At 43.1% G+C, this 27375-nt stretch overlaps 1 protein-coding gene across 4 annotated transcripts; it reads right to left on the reverse strand.

Annotated features, from left to right (window-relative positions):
- Window positions 1-42: 42 nt before the first annotated feature.
- Window positions 43-20788, reverse strand: LOC115156919 (centrosome and spindle pole-associated protein 1). Of its 4 annotated transcripts, none has more exons than XM_029704744.1 (29): window positions 20420-20788; window positions 19555-19661; window positions 18622-18708; window positions 18205-18230; window positions 17990-18068; window positions 17255-17358; window positions 13902-14257; window positions 13570-13728; window positions 12980-13071; window positions 12782-12878; window positions 12152-12481; window positions 11847-11965; window positions 11441-11579; window positions 10727-10841; window positions 9688-9835; window positions 9384-9518; window positions 9038-9144; window positions 8669-8818; window positions 8325-8468; window positions 8026-8142; window positions 7834-7900; window positions 7612-7738; window positions 7336-7502; window positions 6896-7036; window positions 6670-6713; window positions 6485-6545; window positions 1501-1604; window positions 1155-1305; window positions 43-996 (listed from the first exon to the last, which is right to left on the reverse strand). In XM_029704744.1, exons 2-29 carry the CDS (start codon window positions 19643-19645, stop codon window positions 812-814), a joined length of 3642 nt encoding a protein of 1213 aa, XP_029560604.1. In that variant the 5' UTR covers window positions 19646-19661; window positions 20420-20788; the 3' UTR covers window positions 43-811. The 4 variants fall into 4 exon arrangements, with proteins under 4 accessions (XP_029560604.1, XP_029560606.1, XP_029560605.1 ...); XM_029704746.1 differs by adding an exon at window positions 18816-18873 and having other exon boundaries at window positions 17990-18230; window positions 20420-20433; XM_029704745.1 differs by lacking the exon at window positions 18622-18708.
- Between the last annotated feature and the right edge of the window lie 6587 nt (window positions 20789-27375).

Below are 27375 nucleotides of genomic sequence, written 5' to 3' on the forward strand. Positions count from 1 at the left end.
TATGACTTGGGTGCATGCTCCAGAATGCAAATTAAACAAAACTATCTAAAATAATTTAATTAGGTTGAAAATGAGGTCAGATTTTCACAAATATTTTAAAACATGCCATTAACACAATTTACATTAAAGGTAGTGCCATTATTATACAATACATTTAAAACATGAATAAATATTAGTCTTTGGAACAGTTCAGGACATCAGGCTAAGGCACCCCTAGATCACTTTCTAATACGCCTTTCAGAGGATGGCAACGGGCAGGCTTAACTGATTTAACTAATCAACTTCAATAGTGCTTGACTGGAGCAAATGCCTGCACACACTGTCCTTATAGGAATGGAGTTGCCTACCATTCTCAGACAATCTGCATATTTTTCATGAAAGTACAATCTATGTGTTTTTCACAAGAAGCTTAATTCTGCATTGCAAATTAACAAGAGACATTTTCAGAGGTAGACCATGATACAAAAGCAAAGGGCTAAGTTAGTCAACATCAATCTAGAAGCTAAAGCAGATGATCCTTCTGTGTTGAGGAGATACTATGTCTTCATGACCACTGACGTAGATGCATCAAGCCAAGTGATGGATGTGTACAAATGTAGGCCCCCTAAACACTCGGTTGTACAGCTGATGTACAAAGCGTTTGACAACAGTTGTGATACAACTGAGTTTGTCTGCACAAAAATGTTTGTCTCCACAATGCTTGTGTTATTATTTTTGCGCAGAAAAACGGTCAGGTCTAACAAAGCTGTAATATCAATAGTACAACCAGAGGGAGGGTGTAAGGTTAGCTATGATGGGTCGAGGGGCTTTCCTAGTCCTGGATGGCAGACTCTCTGCTGGTCAGCCTCTCCCTTCGGGGGGTCTGACCGGTCATTAAGCACTTCAGAGTCTCTGGTCTGATCCATGGCTCCATGGCAACCATATCCACTGAGCCCCGGGGTTCTGGGGCACGAGGGGAAACCTGCGGAGACGCATCCTCATCGCTAGACAGGTCTGCTGGACAAGAGAGCAACCGTGAAGAGATACCTACAACCCATCTTCTTAATACTCATTCATAGAGAGATCTTCCAGGTAGATATAGATTGTTCTATTCTGGCACACTATGACAGCCTCTACGGTTTTATCTCTATGTAATCATTGCCGTCTTCACTCACCTGTTCCGAGGCCGTAGTGGCTCATAGCCGGCAGCCTCTTGGTCCTGTGGTGGTTATGCCGTCTGCCATGCTGCTCAGTGTTGAGACTGGCCTCTGACTGGTGAGAGTAGGTCTCTGGCTGGCCCACAGGCTCTCTGGAGCACACCCGCTCCTAAACAAGCCAGAGCACAAGATATAATGACGGTAGAGGAATATAGCATTGTCAATGGAGAGCTGCCACTGGCCTCTTCATTTAAGAAGTGAGGCCATATTCACAATGTAGGGATCAGGGGCTGCACTGAGACACTAGGAGAATATGGTCCCAGATAGTCTGAACTGAACTATTTGAGACTGTCAGAGGACTTACATTGTGCAGGTCTGCCCTCTTGGCCAGCCTCCTCCTCTCCCTGGCTGAGAGCTGGGGCTTCTGCTCAGGTGTGGGGGGCACTGGAAAGGCTTCACCCATGGGATCTGGAGACAAATCACTGATTAAGTATACAGTGCCAGTCAAAAGTTTGGACACACCTACTCATTCCAGGGTTTTTCTTACATTTTTACATTGTAGAATAATATTGAAGACATAAAAACTATGAAGTAACACACATGGAATCATGTAGTAACCCAAAAAGTGTTACAAATATTTTATATTTGTTTATTTGAGATTCTTTAAAGTAACTACCCTTTGCATTGATGCAAAGTAACAACCCTTTGCACATGCAGATGTCAAATCAGCACTGCAGAGCTCTCCCTGTCCTCTGCCGTGCCTTGATTGTATTACTGTTGATGATATCTGGAAATGTGCATGTACACCCTGGCCCATCTGCAGTTGCTAGCCCCAATTCTGACTTGTGCTCTGATATCTGCTTCACTGATTTCTGCTCTCGTAAAAGCTTGGGTTTTCTGCACGTCAACACTAGAAGCTTATTACCTAAAACGAATCAATTGAAAGTGTGGGTTCACAGCTCCAATCCAGATGTGTTGGTCATTACTGAGACGTGGTTAAGAGAGTGTTTTGAATACTGATGTTAACCTTTCTGGTTATAACCTTTTTCGGCAAGACAGATCTTCCAAAGGTGGGGTAGTGGCAATCTTTACCAAGGATCACCTTCAATGCTCAGTTGTCTCCACCAAGTCTGTCCCCAAACAATTTGATTTGCTGGTTAAGCATTAATCTTTCAAATAGCTCTTTGTTGATTGTTGCTGGGTGCTATCGTCCTCCATCAGCACCGGCCTGTACCCTACCTGCCCTAATCTCTCTTCTGGCCCCTTATACTAAGTCTGAATTTGTCCTGCTAGGTGACCTAAACTGGGACATGCTTAAACCACCTGACCAAGTCCTAAAGCAATGGGACTCCCTAAATCTTCCTCAGATTATCACCAATCCCACAAAGTAAGACTCCAAACAGCCAGAAAAGGCTACTCTCCTCTATGTTATCCTCACAAATAATCCTGATAGGTATCAGTCTGGTGTTTTCTGTAATGACCTTAGTGATCACTGTTTTAAAGCCTGTGTTCGTAATGGCTGCTCAGTGAAACGACCTGTCCTGATTTGTCAGACACTTGCTAAAAAACTTTAATGAGCAAGCCTTCCTTCTTAAAACTGGCCTCTGTAAAATGGTATAGAATTAGCTTGATCCCCCTCTGTCAAAGACGCTTGGACCTTTTTAAAAAATATATTTTCAGTGGTATTGTTAACAAACACACCCCCATAAAGAAAATGAGAATTAACAGGTTCAGCCCCTGGTTCGACCGTGATCTTGCAGAGTTACTCCACCTCAAGAATTGCATTTAGCGAAAGGCTCGGCACACTCAAGCTGACTGGCTATTGTTCAGGCAAAGAAATAAGTGTACTCAGGCTATCCGGAAGGCCAAAGTGAGTTACTTTAAGGATCAGTTCTCTCTGTGGGTCTAACCCCAAGAAGTTCTGGAAAACGGTTAAAGATCTGGAGAATAAACCCTCCTCCTCACAGCTGCCCATGTCCCTTAATGTTGTTACTGAGAAGAAGCACATGGCTAATCACTCATTAAGTCAGGATTCCTATTTGGCTCAGCCATGCCTCCTTGCCCGTCCAACATTTCCTCATCTCCCACCCCTTCTAATGTGACTATCCCCGATGCTTCTCCCTCTTTTTCCCCTGCCCCGCTACAAAGTTTCCCCATGCAGGCAGTCACTGAGTCCGAGGTGCTAAAGGAGCTCCTTAAACTTGACCCCCCCAAAAAAACACCCTCACTTCTTTAAGGTTGCTGCCCCTATCTCCAACCTTTTTAACCTGTCTCTCCTTTCTGGGGAGGTTCCTATTGCTTGGAAGGTAGCCACAGTTCATCATTTTATTTAAAGGGGGAGATCAAGCTGATCCTAACTGTTATAGGCCTATTTCTATTTTGCCCTGTTTATCAAAAGTGTTGGAAAAACTTGTCAATAATCATCTGACTGGCTTTCTTGATGTCTATAGTATTCTCTCGGGTATGCAATCTGGTTTCCGCTCAGGTTATGGATGTGTCACTGCAACCTTAAAGATCCTCAATGATGTCACCATTACCCTTGATTCTAAGCAATATTGTGCTGCTATTTTTATTGACTTAGCCAAAGCTTTTGATACAGTAGACCATTCCATTCTTGTGGGCCGGCTAAGGAGTATTGGTGTCTGAGGGGTCTTTGGCCTGGTTTGCTAACTACCTCTCGCAAAGTGTGCAGTGTATAAAGTCAGAAAATCTGCTGTCTCAGCCACTGCCTGTCACCAAGGGAGTACCCTAAGGCTCAATCCTAGGCCCCACGCTCTTCTCAATTTACATCAACAACATAGCTCAGGCAGTAGGAAGCTCTCATCCATTTATATGCAGATGATACAGTCTTATACTCAGCTGGCCTCTCCCCAGATTTTGTGTTAAATGCTCTACAACAAAGCTTTCTGTGTGTCCAACAAGCTTTCTGAACACCTCCAAAAAAAAGGTCATGTGGTTTGGTAAGAAGAATGCCCCTCTCCCCACAGGTGTGATTACTACCTCTGAGGGTTTAGAGCTTGAGGTAGTCACCTCATACACGTACTTGGGAGTATGGCTAGACGGTACACTGTCCTTCTCTCAGCACATATCAAAGCTGCAGACTAAAGTTAAATCTAGACTTGGTTTCCTCTATCGTAATCGCTCCTCTTTCCCCCCAGCTACCAAACTAACCCTGATTCAGATGATCATCCTACCCATGCTAGATTACGGAGACATAATTCAGAGATCGGCAGGTAAGGGTGCTCTCGAGCGGCTAGATGTTCTTTACCATTCGGCCATCAGATTTGCCACCAATGCTCCTTATAGGACACATCACTGCACTCTCTACTCCTCTGTAAACTGGTCATCTCTGTGTACCCGGCGCAAGACCCAATGGTTGATGCTTATTTATAAAACCCTCTTAGGCCTCACTCCCCACTATCTGAGATATCTACTGCAGCCCTCATCCTCCACCCGTTCTGCCAGTCACATTCTGTTAAAGGTCCCCAAAGCACACACATCCCTGGGTCGCTCCTCTTTTAAGTTCGCTGCAGCTAGCGACTGGAATGAGCTGCAACAAACACTCAAACTGGACAGTTTTATCTCAATCTCATCATTCAAAGACTCTAACCCTAACCCTAATCATGGACACTCTTACTGACAGTTGTGGCTGCTTTGTGTGATGCATTGTTGTCCCCTACCTTCTTGACCTTTGTGCTGTTGACTGTGCCCAATGTTTGTACCATGTTGTGTTGCTGCCTTGCTATGTTGTTGTCTTAGGTCTCTCTATGTAGTGTTGTTGTCTCTCTTGTTGTGATATGTGTTTTGTCCTATATTTATATCTCTTTTTTTTTTAAATCCCAGGCCCCTGTCCCCGCAGGAGGGCTTTTGCCTTTTGGTAAGCCGTCATTGTAAATAAGAATTTGTTCTTAACTAACTTGCCTGGTTAAATAAATACAAATACAAGTGACAGCTTTGCACACTCTGGCATTCTCTCAACCAGCATCATGAGGTAGTCACCTGGAATGCATTTCAATTAACAGGTGTGCCTTGTTCAAAGTTAAGAAGGAAAGAAATTCCACAAGTTAAAATCAGTTGTGTTGTGACAAGGTAGGGGACCAAGTCCATATTATGTCAAGAACAGCTCAAATAAGCAAAGAGAAATGACAGTCCATCATTACTTTAAGACATGAAGGTCAGTCAATTCGGAAAAATGTGCAGTCACAAAAACCATCAAGTGCTAGGATGAAACTTGGTCGCATGAGGACCGCCACAGGAAAGGAAGACTCAAGAGTTACCTCTGCTGCAGAGGACAAGTTCATTAGTTACCAGCCTCAGAAATTGCAGCACAAATAAATGCTTCAGAGTAACAGACACATCTCAACATCAACTGTTCAGAGGAGACTGCGTGAATCAGGCCTTCATGGTCGAATTGCTGCAAAGAAACCACTACTAAAGGACACCAAAAAGAAGAGACTTTCTTGGGCCAAGAAACACGAGCAATGGACATTAGACCGGTGGAAATCTTTCCATTTTTCTGATGAGTCCAAATTGGAGAATTTTGGTTCCAACTACCATGTCTTTGTGAGATGCAGAGTAGGTGAACAGATCTCCGCATGTGTGGTTCCCACCGTGAAGCATGGAGGAGGTAGTGACACTGATTTATTTAGAATTCAAGGCACACTTAACCAGCATGGCTACCACAGCATTCTGTAGCGATACACCATCCCATCTAGTTTGCGCTTAGTGGGACTATCATTTGTTTTTCTTCAACAGGACAATGACCCAAAACACATCTCCAGGCTGTGCAAGGGCTATTTAACCAAGGAGAGTGATGGAGTGCTGTATCAGATGACCCGACCTCAACCCAATTGAGAGGGTTTGGGATGAGTTGGACCACAGAGTGAAGGAAAAGCAGCCACCAAGTGCTCAGCATATGTGGGAACTCCAAGACTGCTGGAAAAACATTCCTCATGAAGCTGGTTTAGAGAATGCCAAGAGTGGGCAAAGGGTGGCTACTCAGAAGAACCTAAAATATATATTTCGATGTTATTTCATAGTTTTGATGTCTTTGCCAATATTCTCCAATGTAGAGAAAAGTAAAACCCTTGAATAAGTAGGTGTCCAAACTTTTGACTGGTACTCTAGTTAGTGGTGTGATTCTCAAGACACTCTTTCCCTTACAAAACCTGGGGTGTGTCCGAAATGGTACCGTATTCCCTATATAGTGCACTACTTTTGACCAGAGCCCATAGGCCGCCGGTCAAAAGTAGTGCACTATTTGGGAAATAGAGTACCATTTGGGATGCACACTGTGTTATTCCCAACGCACGCCTTCCCTTACTAGTAGTGAACCACAAGGGGCCTACCAATGAATGCACTGTCAGACTCCAACAGGGAACCTCTCATAGGATCCCCCACTGCATTCCTCTGGGGAGAACAGAGTGTACAGGCTTAGTGACACACACACACAGACAAGCTGTACTGTACAGCAAATAAACCACTGTACGTGGTTCAGTGCACTAGCTAAATGAACTGGTCAGTATAAACTCACCAAATAATGGTTTTGTTGCTGGGGTGGTGACAGGTCAAAACAATCTGTAAAATGCGAAGACAAATGATTTTCAAGCCCCTTACAACGTCTGATGAGTTAGTTATTGATAGAGCGGTCAACGGGTCGGTGATCAATGATTATTTAATAATGAGTCTGCAGACAGTGAGTAGAGGTTGATATTGAGTCTGTAGACTGTGTGTGTGTGTTTGGTGATAATGCTGCTGACCGTTAACAGGTTCTCTCAGGCTGTTGATCCTGCGCTGCTGCACCCTGTAATCAGCCCGTCTCTGGATGTCCACCCTCTGTCCAGCTCTGTCCCTAGGGGGCTCACAGTAACCATGACCTTCCTCCTCTCTGGAATCAACATCTGCAGCACAAACAATGACTTCTCCATTCAATACTGAATGACAACACTGATCACCCTGGTAAAGAGTAGTGCACTAAAAAAGTAAAGTGTGACAGGGGATCTACACAACCCCAGTTGCTGCATTTGTTTGATGAACACTGTGCTGTTAGACTTCCAAGTATAACAATCAGTGCCCTGAGTTATGTGCCAATGGCACCCTATTCCCTATCTAGTGCACTTCTGACGAGACCCTACATAGGGAATAGGGTGCCATTTGGGACCGGCCCAGTATTCATCAAACAATCGCTGTATTCCTTCACCTCTGTATCGGAGCTGTAGCGAGTCATGGATCCTATGCAGGTAGTTGGGCTCTGTGTTCCTGTAGGAGGGTCTCCTGACAGGGGCCTGCAGCTGCAGTCTGGCCATGTCAAACACATCCACCTGGGGCCGCTCCCTGTCCCTGAGCCTGGACACAGTATCGGTCAGCCTGGAGACACAGCCTATAGATAGTTGTAGTGTCCTAACACACAGCCTGGACCCTTGGCTTGCTGAAGCCATGAGACCAACAGTGGAGGGCATCACCTCACCAGCCTTACCTGTCACTCATAGGTGAGTCCAGCTCCTCCCACTCTGACTGCAGCAGCTGGACCTCCAGACGTTTCTGCTCGCTACGCAGCTGTCTGCGCAGCACCGACAGTTCACTGATCACACCCCGCTGGTCTTCTGGCACGCACAGACAGACATCAGTATCTCAGAAGTTGAGAGAAAACAGTTTTTTTAACAACTATGTATTGTATTATTGTGGGAGTCAGTGTTACCGGCAGCTCTCAGCTGGTTCCAGCGGGCTGGGACTGGAGGGGACTGGAGCCCTGATAGAGAACGCTCCTACAGGGGGAAGAGAGGAAGGAAGACCAGACCGTCATTCTCCACTAATATCTCCTCATAGTCAAACTATTTCCCTCAATGGTAGTGTGGAAGAGGACATGCTATGGGCTCTGGAAGTCACTCACAGACAGTGAGACAGCAGTAGAGCAACGGCTGTCCATGGACGGAGGTCTGGGGGTGTACTGGGGAGCCTGATACCTCTTCTGGAGGGTGGGGATGGGGGGAGACGGCTCCCTTGGTACCTTTTAGACAGACAACCATAATGTCGTCACTCAACTCAGTTTCCCGGACACAGATTAAGTGGAGTGCTTTAAATGGAGATTCTCCATTGAGCATGATTGCTAGTCGAGGAATAGGCTTAATGTATACAGTAAACCGCCCCTCTGTTCAGAGGGTCAAACTGAGCGTTTTCCAGTCAGCTCACCTCCTCTAGACGTGCCTGTCTCTCCTTCTCATACTGCTTCCTCAGGACAGAGTTCTCCTTCTCCTCTGCCTCTTTCTTCATCCTCTCCACCTCTTTCTTTCGCTCCTCAGCCAGACCGATCAGCTGCTCATTCTTGGCTTTTTGCTGGAGGGAGAAAAATCCTTGTTCAGTCCTCTGAAATGTGTGTGTGTTACAATAACGATTTACTGAACTGAATGACTCATGTCATACGATAGCATTCAGCTGATTGACATGTTACTCATATTAGTAGCTAGAGTATTGCAGTGTAACCTAATGCTAAAGCTCCCTTAGTGAATCCAAGCCCTGGTCCAGTTAATACTGACCTCCATCTCCTTGTGTTTCTTCCTGTCCTGTTCTTCTTCATACTCTCTCTGGATGCGTTCCCTCTGCTCAGCCAGCCTCTTCTCTTCCTTCTCCTCCTCCAGCCTCTGGCTCTCTCTCTCCTCCGCCTCCTTCTTACGCTTCTCTTCAATCTAGGCAGCAGGACAGACAACCAGGGTAATCACTGAGTGTGTACATGTATCCAATCACATATCTTAGCTGACTAAGGTAAACCAAACCATCAATGCGCATCAGTACAACAATGTTATTTAAGCTCTGCAATAAGCTTTTTTACATGACTTTGTGAATTTCAGCTGATGACGTGAAAATACTATTTTAGCCACACAGTGCCGAGGCGGGACATCCAGTACCTGTTGTTTGAGGTAAGCCTTGTGCTTGTCCTGTTCGTGGACTTGCTGTGGTGTGGGCCGGTTACCAAAAACACTGCCTCTGGCAAACAAAGGAGCCTGAACAAAACCTGTTGACAGAAACCCACATGACAAAATAACATGTTAGCTGAGCCTGACACAGCGAGCTGGACAGGTTGGCAGGGTGCCACTACCACTTTGGGTTGTGTCCTAAACGGCCAATAGGGCTCTGGTCAGAAGTAGTGAACTATGTACGGAATAGAATGACATTTGGGATGCACCCTTCCTCTCTGTCCTGTTGCATATGCCTTATAGAGAATCACATCAATGTGAAAGCCCCTGTATCTACCTGAGACTCTGTGGGTGGAGGGAGGTCTAGTGTCCTCCTCTCGAAGTACTGTCATGGTGGCTGTCGCCATCTTCTGCCATGTCTCAGGGTTGATGTAGGCCTCCTCATTATGCTTGTGCATCTGGTGCAGATCGGCTGGTGACAATTCACACGATTATGATTAGTAATCTTTACAAAGGTTTTAAATATTACACATTCTTCCCTCTGCGCTCAGTCTCCAAACGTATGTCTACTGAAAGGTGAGAAAACACAGAGAATATGTGGACCATAGTGTGGAGGGAGGGAAGTCGCAGAGGGATCGTACTGATGAGGTTGCCCCTGCTGTCTCTGAGGGGTGCTCCTCCTCCCCCTCTCCCCCAGGGGTCGTGGTTCTTCATGTCTGCCTCCAGCTTGGCCTCGTAGCGATCCCTCTCCTCCCTGTCCAGCCTCCGCCGCTCCTGTCTATCCTGAATCTGCAGTCAGGTTTGGATGGAACACTTTCATTAGAATACCAATTATCCGAAAATGAAGTTCCCTCACAGGACAAATAAAGTTATTCCATTCTGTACAACCCAGATGTGCTTTTGTCTTCACTGGTCAAGCAAAGAGGACAATAGAGAATAATGCAATGGTATATTGATAGGCATACCTATTGGTATATTGCTGTGAGAATGGGTTCAGAAAAACAAAACAAATCTGATTCTACAACACATCTACATGTAACTGCCAAAATAAACACAACAACATAAAGTGTCTTAATAGGCCGTTGATCCCACCACGACCCGGAACAGCTTCAATGCACCTTGGCATAGATTCTACTAGTGTCTGGAACTCTGTTGGAGGGATGCGACACCATTCTTCCATAAGAAATTCCATAAGTTGGTGTTTTGTTGATTGTGGAAAACCCTGTTCAGGCGCTGATCCAGAATCTCCTATAAGTGTTCAATTGGGTTGAGATCTGGTGACAGATGGCCATGGTATATGGTTTATATCATTTTGATGCTCATCAAACCATTCAGTGACCCTGTGGATGGGGGCATTGTAATCTTTTGGGGTCAGAGCCATGTTAGCCAAAATAATGGCCTGACCAGCATTTTTATTCATGACCCTAAGCATGATGGAATGTTAAATGCTTAATTACCCCGGAACCACACCTGTGTAGAAGCACCTGCTTTAAACATGCTTTGTATCCCTCATTTACGCATATGCTTGAATTATTATGGCATGACCCATGTTACCTGGCAAAAAAGCTGACTCCTCCCTATCCTGGTGTCTCCCTGCCGAAATAACACACTGTGACGAAATGCATGCAAGCATTGAGGAGAAAGACACTGCTGCCTTCCACAATCACATTCAAAATGTACCTGTTGTCTCAGTGCCTCCTTGTAACTTAACACACACTGTTTAGATGGCTTGATCTGCTCGGCGGGAAATCCTCCAATCCCTGAACCCAAGATAGCAGCGTCACTGGCAGGTCTGCTGAAAGAGATTAAATATTTACTCATGTATTCCTTTGTGTTCACTACTATGAAATACATCTATGTAACAACTTGAAATGATCAATACCATGCAAAAAGGTATGGGAAATGGGAGGTACACAATTGATGTGGTTTGTCACATTTCCCGCATTGATACATTTCAATCTATCACTGAGAAAGATGTTCAGATTGCCAGAGGAGAAGGGAGAGAGAGAGAGAGAGAGGACAGTTATTGGGAGGGAGAAAGAAAGATGGCAGATGTAAGGGAGGAGGGAGAGCTCAGAGCTGTCCAGAGCAGACCAGTGCAGGCTGCAGTCGTCACTCAGCAGGGAGGGAACAACAGTCCTGTCTGTCCAGACGGCCAGTGAGCATGACCTTCTCAGAAGTCCAACACAGGGCGCAAATAGGGTAGCTTTAGAGGGTAGCCTGAAGAGACTAGCATCCTGTCCAGGGGGTAATTGTACATCAAGCTGCCTCATGCTACAGAAACAGGAGATTGGCCCATAGGGCAAGAGCCTCTTTGACTCAGACAAGGCTTACTTACTGAAGAGTGGATTTTGAAGGGTAGAGCCAGGATAAGATGACTAGTAGGGTACTTACTGTGGAGGGGGCTCTGGATGGCTGCTCCCTCTGTGCTGACTGGGATGGCTGTGCTGTGTCTGGCTGGGGTGAGGCCCTGCAGGAGGAAGGCTCAGGTAGGACACAGGCTGCCCCCCTACTGTCAGCGGGATCTGACCATCTAACATAGAACCACCAAACACTAATGAACATACTTTCAGTCAAACCAACGTACACCTCTTTCTAAGTGTATAGCAACATGACATGGGCTAATTTCCTAGCTAACACACATGAAATATGTTACCAAATATATATTATATAATACCACAAAACACAAATTAGGCTAGATCATAGAACATACACTCCAATCAATCTAGTATTACTAGTATTTAACCATTTGAATCTACTGATGTAGCTTGAATATTTAACTTAGACTGGTAGTGCTTACAGTTGGCCAGGTTAGGGTCCAGTGGATTCCTTGCGCCATGGTAGAGGTAGACCTTGTCATAGGGACTTCTATGTGCATCTGCCAATGTGGATGGTGGATGGGGAAAGAAACCTGGAATCCTGAAACAGAAATTCTAAATCATACAGCAATGTTTAATTTTGTCAAACAATCTAGTGAATGTATCAGATTGAATAGATCAGGGGTGTATCCCAAATGGCACCCTATTTCCTATATAGTGCACCACTTTTGATCAGAGCCCTGGGTGTCATTTAGGACGCAGATGAGGATTACTGCTTCTTCGCTACCTGGGGGTGTCCATGCTCCTGTGAATGGCCTGGCTGTAAGGGGAGATGCCTCTACTGCTGAGGCCCAGGGTGTGGCTGTACTCCAGCAGGGGGGACTGGAAGGCCATGCGGGGCTGCTCAGGGGGAAGCCTCTCTCGGTTCTCCTCACTGGGTCTCCTATTTAACTCATCACCTGGTACGTCCACAGCTTGGCCTGGTGGGTAAAAGCTGTCTTTTCTCTTTCTGGCATGGTCGCCACCATTCACTGCTCCAAGCGGTTTGATCCAATCTGCCTGTTTCTCCAGGTCAGTCGACCCTGTCACAGCAACTCTGAGCTCCAAATCCTTCTCTCTAATAAGACAAAGAACATAGACTGTTCATGAGGTTCTCCCCACTAGTAAGCAGCAGTAATTCATATCTTTTGTCCAATTATTAGGCAAAAGATCTGATCAAATTGGTCAAAAGACCAATTAGTGGCAAAATATCAGAATTTGGCTGGCTGTGTAAACACAGCCTTATAAACAAATCTACCTCAGACTACAATGCTGCTAAAATGAGACTATGTAGACCCTGTAGCTCATCTCACTAAGATGGATAATGTAAGGGTTTCTTCTTCACATACAGCAGGATCAAACAAACATGAACAATCACCTTTTCTTATTCCTCTGCTGTTCAGCTATCTGCTCCTGCAGCTCCTGCCTGTACCTCTCCTTCCTTCTCTGCAAGGCAGCATCTGCATCTGCAGCCCCTGTCAGAAATGCCATATCAACACATTTTTTGAGAAATATCAACAAATAAACTCATGTAGTTAACCTTAGTTAAGAAAAATCTGAACAGAATTGGTTTTACCAATCATTAGTCCGGTAGCAAATTCAGGCTCGTCCTTCTTGGTAGAGGATCTGGATCTTCCATTGGGTCTCATCCCTGCTGGTACCTGCAGCCTGGCAGATAGGACGTCTATAAGCACTCACAGTACACTTACACTTTACAGATAGAAAAATACTGAGCGATAACTGTCTATCTTTAGTGAAAGTGTATGGTTTTTTGGTCTGATTTTAGGCTGGTTTGGGGATTTCATATGATTGTATTGTATGAGAGGATTCTAAATCTCTACGAATAGCTGGCACAAGAAGCTTGAACAAGCCATGATCCAGGCACAACAGATGACAGTATGACATCAGCCCCATTTCATTTGTACTTTTCCATCTAATGTCCCTGACAATGGAAAATTAAAACTTTAATCCAGATTAGATTAAATATTTTGGCAGTTGTTCACAGAAATGTACATTACGTACAGAAAATGCACTGCGTTAAAAATCCACAAAAAGAGAGCCATGACAATACAATCGTGTTCACTTGTACCAAATTGGTGTTACCACAATCATTTAGAAATGTAAGTTATCGAAATTATAGGTATAGTTATTCAATACGAATAGTACTTGGCTTTGGGGGTTAGAGATGATGTCCCCCAGCGTGGCTCTAAGTAATCCTCATCGGGAACAACAGACCCGTTAGTCTCCAACCTGTCTGCATAATGACTCGTCTCTGTGTAGTCGTCAGGCAGCTCAACTCTCCTGTCCCTGAGCCTTGATATGTCCCTGCGCAAAAGAGGAAGGTTAACAATACTTTTTCAAACATAGAACTAGAGTCAAGGATATAGAAAGACCATGTCAGCAGAAAGAATTAACCCATTACATAGCTAACATCTGAATCCATTACAGGTAAGTGCAACATCATGCTTTGTATCACAAAGGGAGTGTTTTAAAAATACTTGAAGTCCGTTTTGTAGTGTCTTCTTAGCCGCCTCCTCTCTTCTGCTCTCTCAGACCCCGTCTGTCTGAGCCTCCTCCTCTCCATAAGTTCCAGATCTTCCTCTGTGAGGTCCTCCTCAGAGTCATAGTCCACTCTCACCAGCCTGGCCTCTCTAGGAAGGAGCAGCCCATCCTCAGGCCTCAGGCCCTCCATCCTACTGCCCTCCACCAGGAAGTGTCCTCCCCTGTGCAGCCCCCTCTTGCCTTCGGTCAGCATGGCTGTCTCTCTCCTAGAGGGGACCCTCTTAGGGTGCACCGGGGGTCTGGGGCTGCAGTGAACATCAGGGAGGTCTGGAGGAGCTCTGAGAAAGGCATTCTGCTCCCGTATGTATGAGAGGGAAAGGACAAGTTTTAAGATCAACTTTTGGTTCCAAGCACCTTTTTTATGTTTTTTACAGAAGAAGCATTGAGCAAATTCTCTTCATTTACGGATACCTGTTTTACCAGCCCTTTTGAAATAATATACACTCAGTATACCAAACATTATATTGAGTTGCGCAGCTCCCCTCTCCCCATGGACTCTACAAGGTGTCGAAAGCGTTCTACAGGGATGCTGGCCCATGTTGACTCCAATGCTTCCCACAGTTGTGTCAAGTTGGCTGGATGTCCATTGGGTAGTGGACCATTCTTGAAACACATGGGAAACTGTTGAGCATGAAAACCCCAGCAGCGATGCAGTTCTTGACACAAACCGGTGCACCTGGCCTGGCAGGCACCTAGTTCAAAGGCACTTCAATATTTTTTTCTTGCCCATTCACCCTCTGAACGGCACACATACACAATCCATGTCTCAATGTTCTCAAGGCTTAAAAATCCTTCTTTAACCTGTCTTTAACCCTTCATGAACTCCCTGTTCACTCGTCACTGCACGGCCAAGCACAACTCCAACTCCATCATTAAGTTTGCTGATGACACAACAGTGGTAGGCCTGATCACTGACAACGATGAGACAGCCTATAGGGAGGGGGTCAGAGACTTGACCGTGTGGTGCAAGGACAACAACCTCTCCCACAATGTGATCAAGACAAAAGGGGATGATTGTGGACTACAGGAAAAGGAGGACTGAGCATGCCCCCATTCTCATCGACGGGGCTGTAGCGGAGCAGGTTGAGAGCTTCAAGTTCCTTGGTGTCCACATCAACAACAAACTAACATGGTCCAAGCACATCAAGACAGTACTACAAAACCTATTCCCCTTCAGGAGACTAAAAAGATGAGGCATTGGTCCTCAGATTCTCAAAAGGTTTTACAGCTGCGCCATCGAGAGCATCCTGATGGGTTGCATCACTGCCTGTTATGGCAACTGCTCGGCCTCCGACCGCAAGGCACTACAGAGGGTAGTGAGTACGGCCCAGTACATCACCGGGGCCAAGCTTCCTGCCATCCAGGACCTCTATACCAGGCGGTGTCAGTGGAAGGCCCTAAAAATTGCCAAAGACTCCAGCCACCCCAGTCATAGAATGTTCTCTCTGCTACCGCACGGCAAGATGTACTGGAGCGCCAAGTCTAGGTCCCAGAGGCTTCTAAACAGCTTCTACTCCCAAGCCATAAGACTCCTGAACAGCTAATCAAATGGCTACCCAGACTATTTGCAAGCCCCCCCCCCCCCCACCACCACCACACACACTGCTGCTACTCTGTTATTATCTATGCATAGCCACTTTAATAACCCTACCTGCATGTACATAATTACCTCAATTACTTTGACTCTGAACCGGTACCCCCTGTATATAGCCCCGCTATTGTTATTTACTGCTGCTCTGCTCCCTTAATTATTTGTTTTTCTTATCTCTTACTTTTTTCTTTTTAGGTATTTTCTTAAAACTGAATTGTTGGTTAAGGGCTTGTAAGTAAGCATTTCACTGCAAGGTCGACACCTGTTGTATTTGGCGCATGTGAGAAATAAAATTTGATTCGATTCATCTACACTGATTGAAATGGATTTAACAAGTGACATCAATAAGGGATCATAGCTTTCACATGGATTCACCTGGCCAGTCTGTCATGGAAATCAAATCAAATGTTATTTGTCACATGCACTGAATACAACAGGTGTAGACCTTACCGTGAAATGCTTACTTACAAGCCCTTAACCAACAACGCAGTTAAGAAAATATTTACTAAATAAAGTTAAAAAATAAGTTACAAAAATGAGGCTATATACAGGGGGTACCGGTACCGAGTCAATGTGCGGGGGTACAGGTTAGTCGAGGTAATTTGTTCATGTAGGTAAGGGTAAAGTGACTATGCATAGATAATTAACAGCAAATAGCAGCAGTGTAAAAATAAAGGGGGGGTGCCAATGCAAATAGTCTGGGTGGCCATTTGATTAATTATTCAGCAGTCTTATAGCTTGGGGGTAGAAGCTGTTAAGGAGCCTTTTGGACCTAGACTTGGCGCTCCTCTACCGCTTGCCGTGCAGTAGCAGAAAGAACAGTCTATGACTTGGGTGACTGGACCTTCCTCTGACCGCCTAGTATACAGGTCCTGGATGGCAGGAAGCTTGGCGCCAGTGATGTATTGGGCCGTATGCACTACCCTCTGTACGTCTTACCGAGCAGGATGCCGAGCAGTTATACCAGGTGGTGATGCAACTGGTCAGGATGCTCTCGATGGTGCAGCTGTAGAACTTTTTGAGGATCTGTGGACCCATGCCAAAGCTTTTTAGTCTCCTGAGGGGGAAAAGCTGTTGTCGTGCCCTCTTCACGACTGTCTTGGTGTGTTTGGACCATGATAGTTTGTTGGTGATGTGGACACCAAGGAACTTGAAACTCTCGATGTGAATGGGGGTGTGTTCGACCTTCCTTTTCCTGTAGTCCACGATAATCTCCTTTGTCTTGCTCACGTTGAGAGAGTGGTTGTTGTTTTGTATACTCAGTGTATATATAGATTTGGCTAGATGGAATGAACTAAGAGGCCTCAGTTGACAAAACTTGATATAAAATAGGCTACACATAGCAATTCTTAGGTTAACTTAGCAGCTCTCCTCTCACCAAGGGGAAGGGGTGGGCCTGGTTCAGCAGCATTGACATTTTTTTTCTATAATTAAGGGCCAAATTGTCCAAATCAGCCCAAAGCAGAGATCATTGTTAAAAAATATATATATATATAATAATAAAAACACATACATACATACATACATACATACATACATACATACAGTAGAAACCTGCACTGACTCCTTGCACTCGTACCATTCCAGTGCTCTTGTTTATTGCACACAACTAAATATTGTGGCCCATGTATGTATGCTGCCAGGTTACACATTTGTAAGTAACAACTACATAACTTTTGGCATTGGTAATATTATTACCTGAGCCATGAAGTGTCTGTAGTCCAGACGGAGCTCTTGATGTAACTTCTGTTTCTTCCTCTCATAGTCTTTACCCAAAGGTAAACTTAGACAACAACTCTCCTCTGAAAAACAGGATGGTATACATGAAATAAGACTTCCCATTGGTCAGGATCTAGATCTACCACAAAGTATCTTACAAATTGGGTTTATAACTTTATGAAAACCTGCTCTTTCCATGACAGACTGACCAAGTGAATCCAGGTGAAAACTATGATCCCTTATTGTCACTTGTTAAATCCACTTCAATCAGTGTGGCTGAAGGTGAGGAGACAGGTCAAAGAAGGATTTTTAAGCCTTGAGACATTTGAGACATGGATTTTGTATGTGTGCCATTCAGAGGGTGAATGGCCAAGACAAAAATATTTAAGTGGCTTTGAATGGGGTATGGTAGTAGGTGCCAGGTGCACCGGTTTGTGTCAATAACTGCAACCCTGCTGGGTTATTTACGCTCAACAGTTTCCTGTGTCTATCAAGAATGGTCTACTACCCAAAGGACATCCAGCCAACTTGACACAACTGTGGGAAGCATTGGAGTCATCATGGGCCAGCATCCCTGTGGAATGCTTGACACCTTGTAGAGTCCATGGCCTGACAAATCAAGGCTGGTCTGAGCTCAAAAGGAGGGGGTGGGGGGATGCAACTCAATATTAGGAAGGCGTTCTTAATGTTTTGTACACTCAGTGTATACTGTACCTTTCCCTTGTGCTGTGAACGACTTAAATGGAGGGATATTTTCCTTGAGTGTGTGGTCATAGGTCTTGTGATCTTTTGTCTGTTGATCCAGCCACAGGTCAGAAAATTGCAATAATTTGCACAGCAGTCACCAAACACAGAGTAGCATGCATTTCATCCATGTCCAAGTGAGTCATTCCACCTCAAAAAACACAAGAAAGTGGTTTGACACCCACCATCTCAGATTGTTCTGAAATGATTTCTGTTGACAGAAAACTATAAAAGTTTAGCATTCCTGCAACATTACTTTGTTGAAATATAAATGAATAGCTGCTAAATTAACCTAATTGATTGCACCCAAATTGTCAATTTTAATTTATAGGATTCATATAACGTTGTTAAATATAGCACCTAACATCTGATTTGGACCCTGCTTTTTTTCTGACAATGAGTTAGACATGAGAAATCCAAAGAAATGGTCCCCCCAAAAAATGTCTCCCCTGTTCAGAGAAATTGGTTATTGAAGTTGTTGGGTTTATGTATATGGTGCTGTTCCTGCTATTAGGTGATTAGATTCTTTTTTAAAGAATCCCCCCCATCGTTATAAAGGGATAGTTCACCCAATTTACAAAATTACACATTGGTTTTCTTACCTTGTAAGCAGTCTATGGACCAGAGGGCTATCCTCCGAAGCAAGTTTGAGCAGTTAGCGAGGTAACTTTGATCAACTGAGTTCAACTCTGTATAACCGGTAAAAAGAAAGGGGTGCACCTTTTAGCAAGGTACATTTCTATGGCAACAAATCCTTCAGAACTAACCTGCTCCGGGGGAGGCTTACTCCACTTACCCTGAATTAAATGACTGAGCCACGAGTGGAGGACCAATTAAATCAGATTCCCTTCCTCCTGCAAAGATTATGTAATCATTCCCTTCATTAGCAGAAGATGACTGATTAAATATTTTATTAATCAAATTTGTTGTGTGTAAAAAAAAAATGTAATGTTAAAATATATCACATTACACATTTAGTCATGAGAGAATGCATTTTACACTTCACACACAGTCATACTTTTGTATAACTTATTGATAGAAGTGGGGGAGAAAGGTGTTTTTGGTTGAGCATTGATAAGCACACCAAAGTCTGCATTAACATTAATAAAGACAACACTTCTAAGCCCGTTTCACACCGTAGCCTGAATTTATTTCACCAATACTGAATTTGCAAGCTTTCTTTTCCTTCATTTTGACTTCGGCACAAATGAAAATGTGGCACCGACTCATCTGTGGATTGATGTTTCAGCATTGTCTCAATGAAGAGTTCTGCGTTCGACTAGCCATGTGCAACATACATTTACAAGCCTGCTAAAGTTAGTGGCAGACAGACAATCAATCTATTAGCTTAATTTCTCAGCGATCAAATTATTTTCAACAAAATGATGCATATCTTATCTGTTTCTAACTACAGAAACGATTTCAGAACAATCTGAGATGATGGGTGTCATGGCTTGCTGAAATTACATGGAACGACCCAAGTCCAAAATTTTCAGCATTCTATCACCACAGTAAAAATAAACACTGAAACACACCCTTATTTCCAGGTAAGGTGGATTTTGTATCCTCTGCTACTCTGGCCTTCTGTTGCTGGATGAATTTCTTAAGTTCATTATCCATCTCCATTTATAATGCAGGCTCACTGTGAAAGTGACAGTGACAATTAAACAATGTCTAATAATACAGCTCAAATGTACTTGCAAACAGTATAACATTTACATTCTAGCCATTTAATGAACTTCTGGGTGAGAATATAATGTTACCTAGCTAGTAAATAGTAACGTCAATTAAATAGTTAAATAGTGATGTTGTTGACGTTAGTAAGCAATGTCATGAATTGTAAACATTTAGCTAAAGTTAGCTGGCTAGGTAGCTAACGTTAGCTAGTAGCAGCATTTTGGACTCGACAAAACAGCCTCAACAAGTCTAGGATTAACTACAGACAGTTTAACTTTGGTCATATTTCCCTAAAGGTATCTAGTTATGCTGTTGTAATATCATCTGACCATATTGCTGGCAAAGTATGATAGCTAGCTAGCTAACGTTACCCAGCTCGCCAGAAATGGCCCGCTGTCTCTTTAATTTCGGTTGTCAAGCAACCACTGAACACAAACAATCTTAGCTATGTAACGTTATCTAGCTAGCATTTAGGCCATACCTTACCTAGCTAACAAGCAAGTTACGTAAATAATGGTACACAAATTGGTTAGAATCTTTATAAACTAAATTAGCGAACGTTAGTTAGCTACCTGTTGTCTATAGTTAACGTTAACCTGATGTGTAGCCAGCTGAAGTTAGCTAGATAAAACAAATCAACGACAAATGCATGCGAGACAGGCATAGATGGAAGCCTGTTGCGGAGTTGTTTTTCTATATTAAAATGGCATAAACAGTACTCACCATTTGTGCAACCAGGATAGCTACTGGACTTGCGAACTTTTGCTACTCAGCTAGCTAGCTCAAACTACAAGGCAACAGCTGCCAACTAAGTAGCAACAGCCAGGTAGCTACAGTAGCACGTTAGCACCGTAAATTTAGCTCGCGCCCCCCAACATAGCGCGCGCGCCCACCCAGCACCACCCTTGTAAAATATGAATTGTGTATATCTGCCAGATTCCTCCCAAGTGCAAGTGTGTGCACTTTACTGTCTTAATTTTTCAACAGTACTGGTTCTTTCATAGAGAACTGATAGTCCTAAATATTCTTCAATATTTTCAGAGCAATGACTGTATCTTGTCAGCTACTAACCAGCAGCACTGCAAGTGACATGGAAAAAAAAGTATTAACTTTACCACTTTGGTCTTCTGCGCCATCTAGCGCCCCCGCCATCTATCACTTTGACAAATTCAACCCTCATGATACACTAGCACAGGTTGCTGCGCGGTGAAACACCGCTTACCATTCATTTCAATGGAAGGAAAGCGGTGAGCAGTGGAGAGGGGGGGGGGCTTTTTGGGCGGTGCGAAGGTGGCGTGGAGGGGGTGAAAAAGATACAATTTTCCCAACTTTATGCAAATCACCAGTGGTGACCGCTGGGTGATGACCAATCAGAGTGGTTCACAGACGAATTTGACGCTGTGCAACCCAATGCTGGAGACTTTCTTCAGGAAAGATGGCTGACGAACATTCTAGGATGGAAGCAAATGTAAGTGTTATAACGTCAAAACGAATCATGCAAAAAATGTACAGTTGATAGGAATATGCTAGCTAATGTAGAGACAAACGAGTATGCATATTCTTTTAATCATTAAGTTCATTTACGAAAATCGCGATTTAGCAAGCTCGCTGACTAGCTAACGTTAGCCAGCTAGCTGGCTAGCTTTATGAGTGTATTGACATGAGTAGGAAATTGTAATTCTGGTTGTTTAATGTTTTAGGGACTCCTGAAACAACCAGCACACCAGGCTGTCATCTTGTGAAACAATGGATGTAATAATCTAGCTAGCTAAAGCATTTACTGCAAATTGAATGTACAATTTTGTAAGCTTGCCTTGCTGATATTTGCCATGCAGATAGATGAAATAATGTAGATAACTATGTTCTTGCTTATTGTGCAGTGGAGGATAAAAAATACCTGTATGCCTATGGCTGTGTAGCTAGCTATCTAGCCGATCTGTGTATGGACACAAATGTTTGGTATACATATTAGTTCAGAACCTAGCCATGAACCTCAGCTATCATAGCCAGTTGTGTCAACTTCAAAACAGTCTGAATGAAATTAATGAAGCCTGTGGTTTGAGTAGAATATAATATAACTGTGCAAGGATGCAAGTCGTATACATGTAGTTATTACCATGCATGAGATCCCACATTGTAGCCTGTACATTTTAATATATTCACTGAAAATGTAGTCTACCTTGGCAAATAAAGGTGCAGTTCAGGTATGAATGTCTGTGATTATTTTTGTCATATCCAATACCAGGAGTATCAAATTCCAGTCTTTGAATGATTACAATTATACACTTCAACAGTGTTTACCAATCTTGGTCCTGGGACATCAATGGTTACACATTGTAACTAATAGTCTAGAAACAGGATTTAATTACAGAAATATATATATTTTAAACGTGCACTACACTTCCTATGCATCATGTAAATACTGTAAAACCGGTTCATCTCAACATCTAATGCCCTTCATCTGCATTGATCTGAGGACACAGGATAGGTGTAGTATTTCAACAAATGAGAGACTTAATTTCAACCAGTAGAGAATGTGAAACACTTTATTGAAAGTTCATTATCCAAGTGTTATAAATACATGCATTATAAATATTATAATTGTAATATTATAAATACAAGTTCAATCTGTACTTCACTGCACATCTGTTGTGCAATATAAAAACAGAGGAAGAAAGAGGTGGTGGCGAGAGAGGTAAGAACATAGGAGCAGGGAAGGCAGCATATGATTAATGAATCACAGTGCTACCCAAATATTCTCTCAGTTCATCACAATTACATAATAGTGTCTCATCGGCCCGAAGGTTATCTTAAAAGCGGGTGAGGTGGCGATGATGGGACTGGGGGGTTGGCATCCTCTCACATCAAAACATATCTGCAGACGAGAGACAGATGGAGAGAGAGAGCATGTTTAAGCCTTGTTTTATGTTTTATTATTACATTGTTAGTCATCATAATAATCATTAGGTGAAATGCAAAACTGACCTTGGATCGTTATCTCTGGGACTACTGCATCTCAGTGTAAAGCATCTCTTTAATAATACTTCCTGTTGACCTGACCAAGTGACCTCTCAGCACTGATCATGCTGTGCCCTATATGTAGCCAGTTCAGATGTGGGAGGGGTTAACTGACACAGCTGGTATAACCTAGAGGATTTAGGGAGAAGAGGTGAGAGGGATGAAGTGAAGAAGAGAGACTTATTGAGAAAATAAGGTAGTTAAAGAGGCAGTGTTCAACAGGAATCTGTGTGTGCACAAAAATGTGCACCCCTTTGAGTCCCCAGGACCAGGACTGAGAACCACTGCTCTTCATTGGGACCTCTTAATATGTAGACAGGCTTTCATACTGTAACTCTTTATCTGAGGACAGAAAACCTCACAAGAAACAAACTTCATTATAGTCAAATTACACTGCACTGAATATTGTTACTATTATCTCCATCCTCACTTCTAGGGACAGGAACTACACAAAAGTACCTGCCCTATCCAGAATAGCCTCCCCTCTCACTTTGACAGTTGGGGCTGCTATCCTTTCACCCTCCTCCATGGCGTTAGCTACCTACCTACAAATGCATTTGGAGTTTGTTTTTTACAGTGTACACTGTAGCTAGTTAGCTAATAATACATCTTTTTTTTTACATTGTCGAAATATATTTACTTACTTGAATAGGTTATCCCAGCCATGTGGACAATTGGAAACAGGGCAGCAAAGTTTGTTTGTCACCAGAGCGTTTTAGTGGATATTACTATTGAACTATGTACCCATTTAACAACAAGACCTTCATACGAACTTGCTATGCTGAATTCTTGACTCACAATCGAGAAGGCTGCCATATACTGCCAGCAGCCCACAAGCGAGTCACAATGCGCGGCCTGAACGGCACTCGGCAATTTACCGCTTTCTAGTGTACATACACCTCGATGTCCGCGCCCCTGCGAAAATTTAATTAGTATAATACAAAATCCCCATCAAAATCCGTTCATTTAAACTAGAGATCTGTTCTCAATCCACCTATGTCGCATCTGCGGTGAAAGGTGACCGCGGTAGAGCGGTGTTTGTCAGGCCATGAGACATCCCGAAAATCGGTTTTCTCACAAAATCGTCTGTAGCGTCCCAACGGTTTGGCCTACAAACTATTATGGAAATAATTATTTACATTCGATATTTCTGGGGGGGACTAGCTGTTGTTCCATGTGGTGAACCTATTATTCAATGCGTTTTTATGGGCTAATAGCAGTAAAGCCAAATAAAATATATATTGACATTGATTACAACAAAATGTTTATCGAATTTGGGAAGACTTACAATGTAGCTAGCTAGTGGCTAATACTAGCTAATGTTGTCAACATATAATGACTTCTTATATGTTGCTGTCTCTTCATGCATGTACCGTTAATCTTTTGACACAGCAACGTTAGAGATTCGTTAACACACACTTGTATTGCACATACTCTGTTCTAGAAGTGTATAAATGTAAAACATATTCAGGTAAATTAATAATTAAATAAAGTAGGTTGATTTGTGCAAAACCAAAACGCATCATGGTACTTGTAGTCAATTTTAAGCTAAATAAACAACTAATTTATACAAATCTGACTGTAATAGGCATAGTTACTTGACACAATAAGATAATTAATCTTGCTTAGTATTCGTTAAATTATTATATGTGTTCTGGTTTGGACTAATATCAAAAGATAAACGCAACTAGCACAGTATAGAAAACTATATGTACCACAACCCATGGCAAACTACGTTTCGCCACAGACGCTCAACAGAGTAAGGTCAGCAGCATTCGGACTTCCGGTTTTCAGATTTTACATTCAAATTAACAGTCTGCCTTAAATCGCTATGTGTATGATACAAAATCAATAATTTTTGCAGCATTTCAAGGTGCATAATGTTAAAATTATGCCAAAAAAATGGACTACGTGGTGGGAAAAGCTAAAGAGTATTATTACTTTGTATATTATAAAGAATATTGTAAGGTGGGGCACATTGAGAAATGGTTGGAGATTAAGTAAATGAATGTAAAGAACATAATATTAGCATACTGGTAAAAAAATATATATACAATGACAAGCAAGAAAATAACTAATTATTTTGATTGTATGATGCTTGTTAATTTACTGGTGTTATTGTTCAAGGATGCAATTTTGAAATGTAATGTTTAAGAAAAGTCTTACTGTATTTTTTGTTGTATTGGAAAAATGAATTGCACTGTACAGTCGTGGCCAAACATTTTGAGAATGACACAAATATTAATTTTTACAAAGTCTGCTGCCTCAGTTTGTATGATGGCAATTTGCATATACTCCAGAATGTTATGAAGAGTGAGCAGATGAATTGCAATTAATTGCAAAGTCCCTCTCTGCCATGCAAATGAACTGAATCCCCCAAAAACATTTCCACTGCATTTCAGCCCTGCCACAAAAGGACCAGCTGACATCATGTCAGTGATTCTCTCGTTAACACAGGTGTGAGTGTTGACGAGGACAAGGCTGGAGATCACTCTGCCATGCTGATTGACATCGAATAACAGACTGGAAGCTTCAAAAGGAGGGTGGTGCTTGGAATCATTGTTCTTCCTCTGTCAACCATGGTGACCTGCAAGGAAACACGTGCCATCATCATTGCTTTGCACAAAAAGGGCTTCACAGGCAAGGATATTGCTGCCAGTAAGATAGCACCTAAATCAACCATTTATTGGATCATCAAGAACTTCAAGGAGAGCGGTTAAATTGTTGTGAAGAAGGCTTCAGGGCGCCCAAGAAAGTCTAGCAAGCCCCAGGACCGTCTCCAAAAGTTGATTCAGCTGCGGGATCAGGGCACCACCAGTACAGAGCTTGCTCAGGAATGGCAGCAGGCAGGTGTGAGTGCATCTGCACGGACAGTGAGGCAAAGACTTTTGGAGGATGGCCTGGTGTCAAGAAGGGCAGCAAAAAAGCCAATTCTCTCCAGGAAAAACATCAGGGACAGACTGATATTCTGCAAAAGGTACAGGGATTGGACTGCTGAGGACTGGGGAAAAGTCATTTTCTCAGATGAATCCCCTTTCCGATTGTTTCGGGCATCCGGAAAAAAGCTTGTCCGGAGAAGACAAGGTGAGCGCTACCATCAGTCCTGTGTCATGCCAACAGTAAAGCATCCTGAGACCATTCATGTGTGGGGTTGCTTCTCAGCCAAGGGGGTGGGCTCACTCACAATTTTGCCTAAGAACACAGCCATGAATAAAGAATGGTACCAACACATCCTCCGAGAGCAACTTCTCCCAATCATCCAGGAACAGTTTGGTGACGAACAATGCCTTTTCCAGCATAATGGAGCACCTTGCCATAAGGCAAATGTGATAACTAAGCGGCTCGGGGAACAAAACATCGATATTTTGGGTCTATGGCCAGGAAACTCCCCAGACCTTAATCCCATTGAGTACTTGTGGTCAATTCTCAAGAGGCGGGTGGACAAACAAAAACCCACAAATTCTGACAAACTCCAAGCATTGATTATGCAAGAATGGGCTGCCATCAGTCAGGATGTGGCCCAGAAGTTAATTGACAGCATGCCAGTGCGGATTGTAGAGGTCTTGAAAAAGAAGGGTCAACACTGCAAATATTGACTCTTTGCATCAACTTCATGTAATTGTCAATAAAAGCCTTTGACACTTATGAAATGCTTGTAATTATACTTCAGTATTCTATAGTAACATATGACGAAAATATCTAAAGACACTGAAGCAGCAGACTTTGTGAAAATTAATATTTGTATTATTCTCAACACATTTGGCCACGACTGTACAGGAAAAACAATGGACTGTGTGTCCATAAAACCATTGTCCAGCATACTCACCAGAGTCACTATTATACAAAAAAGGTGAGTTTGAAAAAAAATCAAGCTCATATCCAGTGTTGCTGGACTTTTACTGTGCTCAAACAGCTTAAAATGGAGCCACTGGACACTATAGGGTAGAAATATAACATTGTACAGGCAAAACGATCAATTGTGTGTCTGTAAAACCAGGCTCCAGTCTACTCACTACAGTCCTTAGAATACAAATCAGGTGAGTTTGAACAAGGTCAAGAAGTGTTGCTGGACTTTTACTGTGGTCAAACAGCTTAAAATGAAGCCACTGGACACTACGGTACAAATATAACACCGCACAGGCAAAACGATTGATTGTGTGTCCAGAAAACCAGGGTCCAGTCTATTCACTAGAATCTACCTTTTCCTAGTGAGCACAGAGCTATTTTTTGAGGCAATTATATGTCACACAATCACAAAAACCCGAACCCACAAGTCCAAGATGCAAACATTTTGATGAATTGCGACCAGGGTGGGTTGAAGAAAAGCGCTGTTAAACTCTGTGATAACCGTTGATAGGCTATAGGCATAATTGGGGTGATACCTATAGCAGCATGATCTTACTAGGATACAGCCTCAAAAAATAAATGGTATTTGTCTAGCCAAAATGCTTGACCTGATGCATTTTTTTTGCACGTAAGGCTGGCCTTGGGCTGATTTAAATGTGTGAAGTCTGCAGCCTGCTTATCATCGTTTGTTCAGTTGAGTACAGGCTTAACTGAATGACAACAGACAGAATACAATGTGGGATTGTATGGAAAGTTTGGGCTAGGCCTATCTCTGATGAATGCTCCTCAGAGCCAGATATAATAATTATTGTATA

This window comes from Salmo trutta, chromosome 21 (assembly GCF_901001165.1).
Source record: "Salmo trutta chromosome 21, fSalTru1.1, whole genome shotgun sequence".
NCBI lineage: Eukaryota > Metazoa > Chordata > Actinopteri > Salmoniformes > Salmonidae > Salmo > Salmo trutta.

Excerpts from the sequence above, each read along its gene's own strand:
- LOC115156919 (XM_029704744.1), bottom strand. The coding sequence starts at position 19,645 with ATGGAGATGGATAATGAACTTAAGAAATTCATCCAGCAACAGAAGGCC. Across the intron at positions 9,836-10,726 it reads AGGAGGCACTGAGACAACAG|ATTCAGGATAGACAGGAGCG; the intron begins GTACATTTTGAA and ends ACCTGACTGCAG. Across the intron at positions 9,145-9,383 it reads CTCCACCCACAGAGTCTCAG|GTTTTGTTCAGGCTCCTTTG; the intron begins GTAGATACAGGG and ends TTCTGTCAACAG.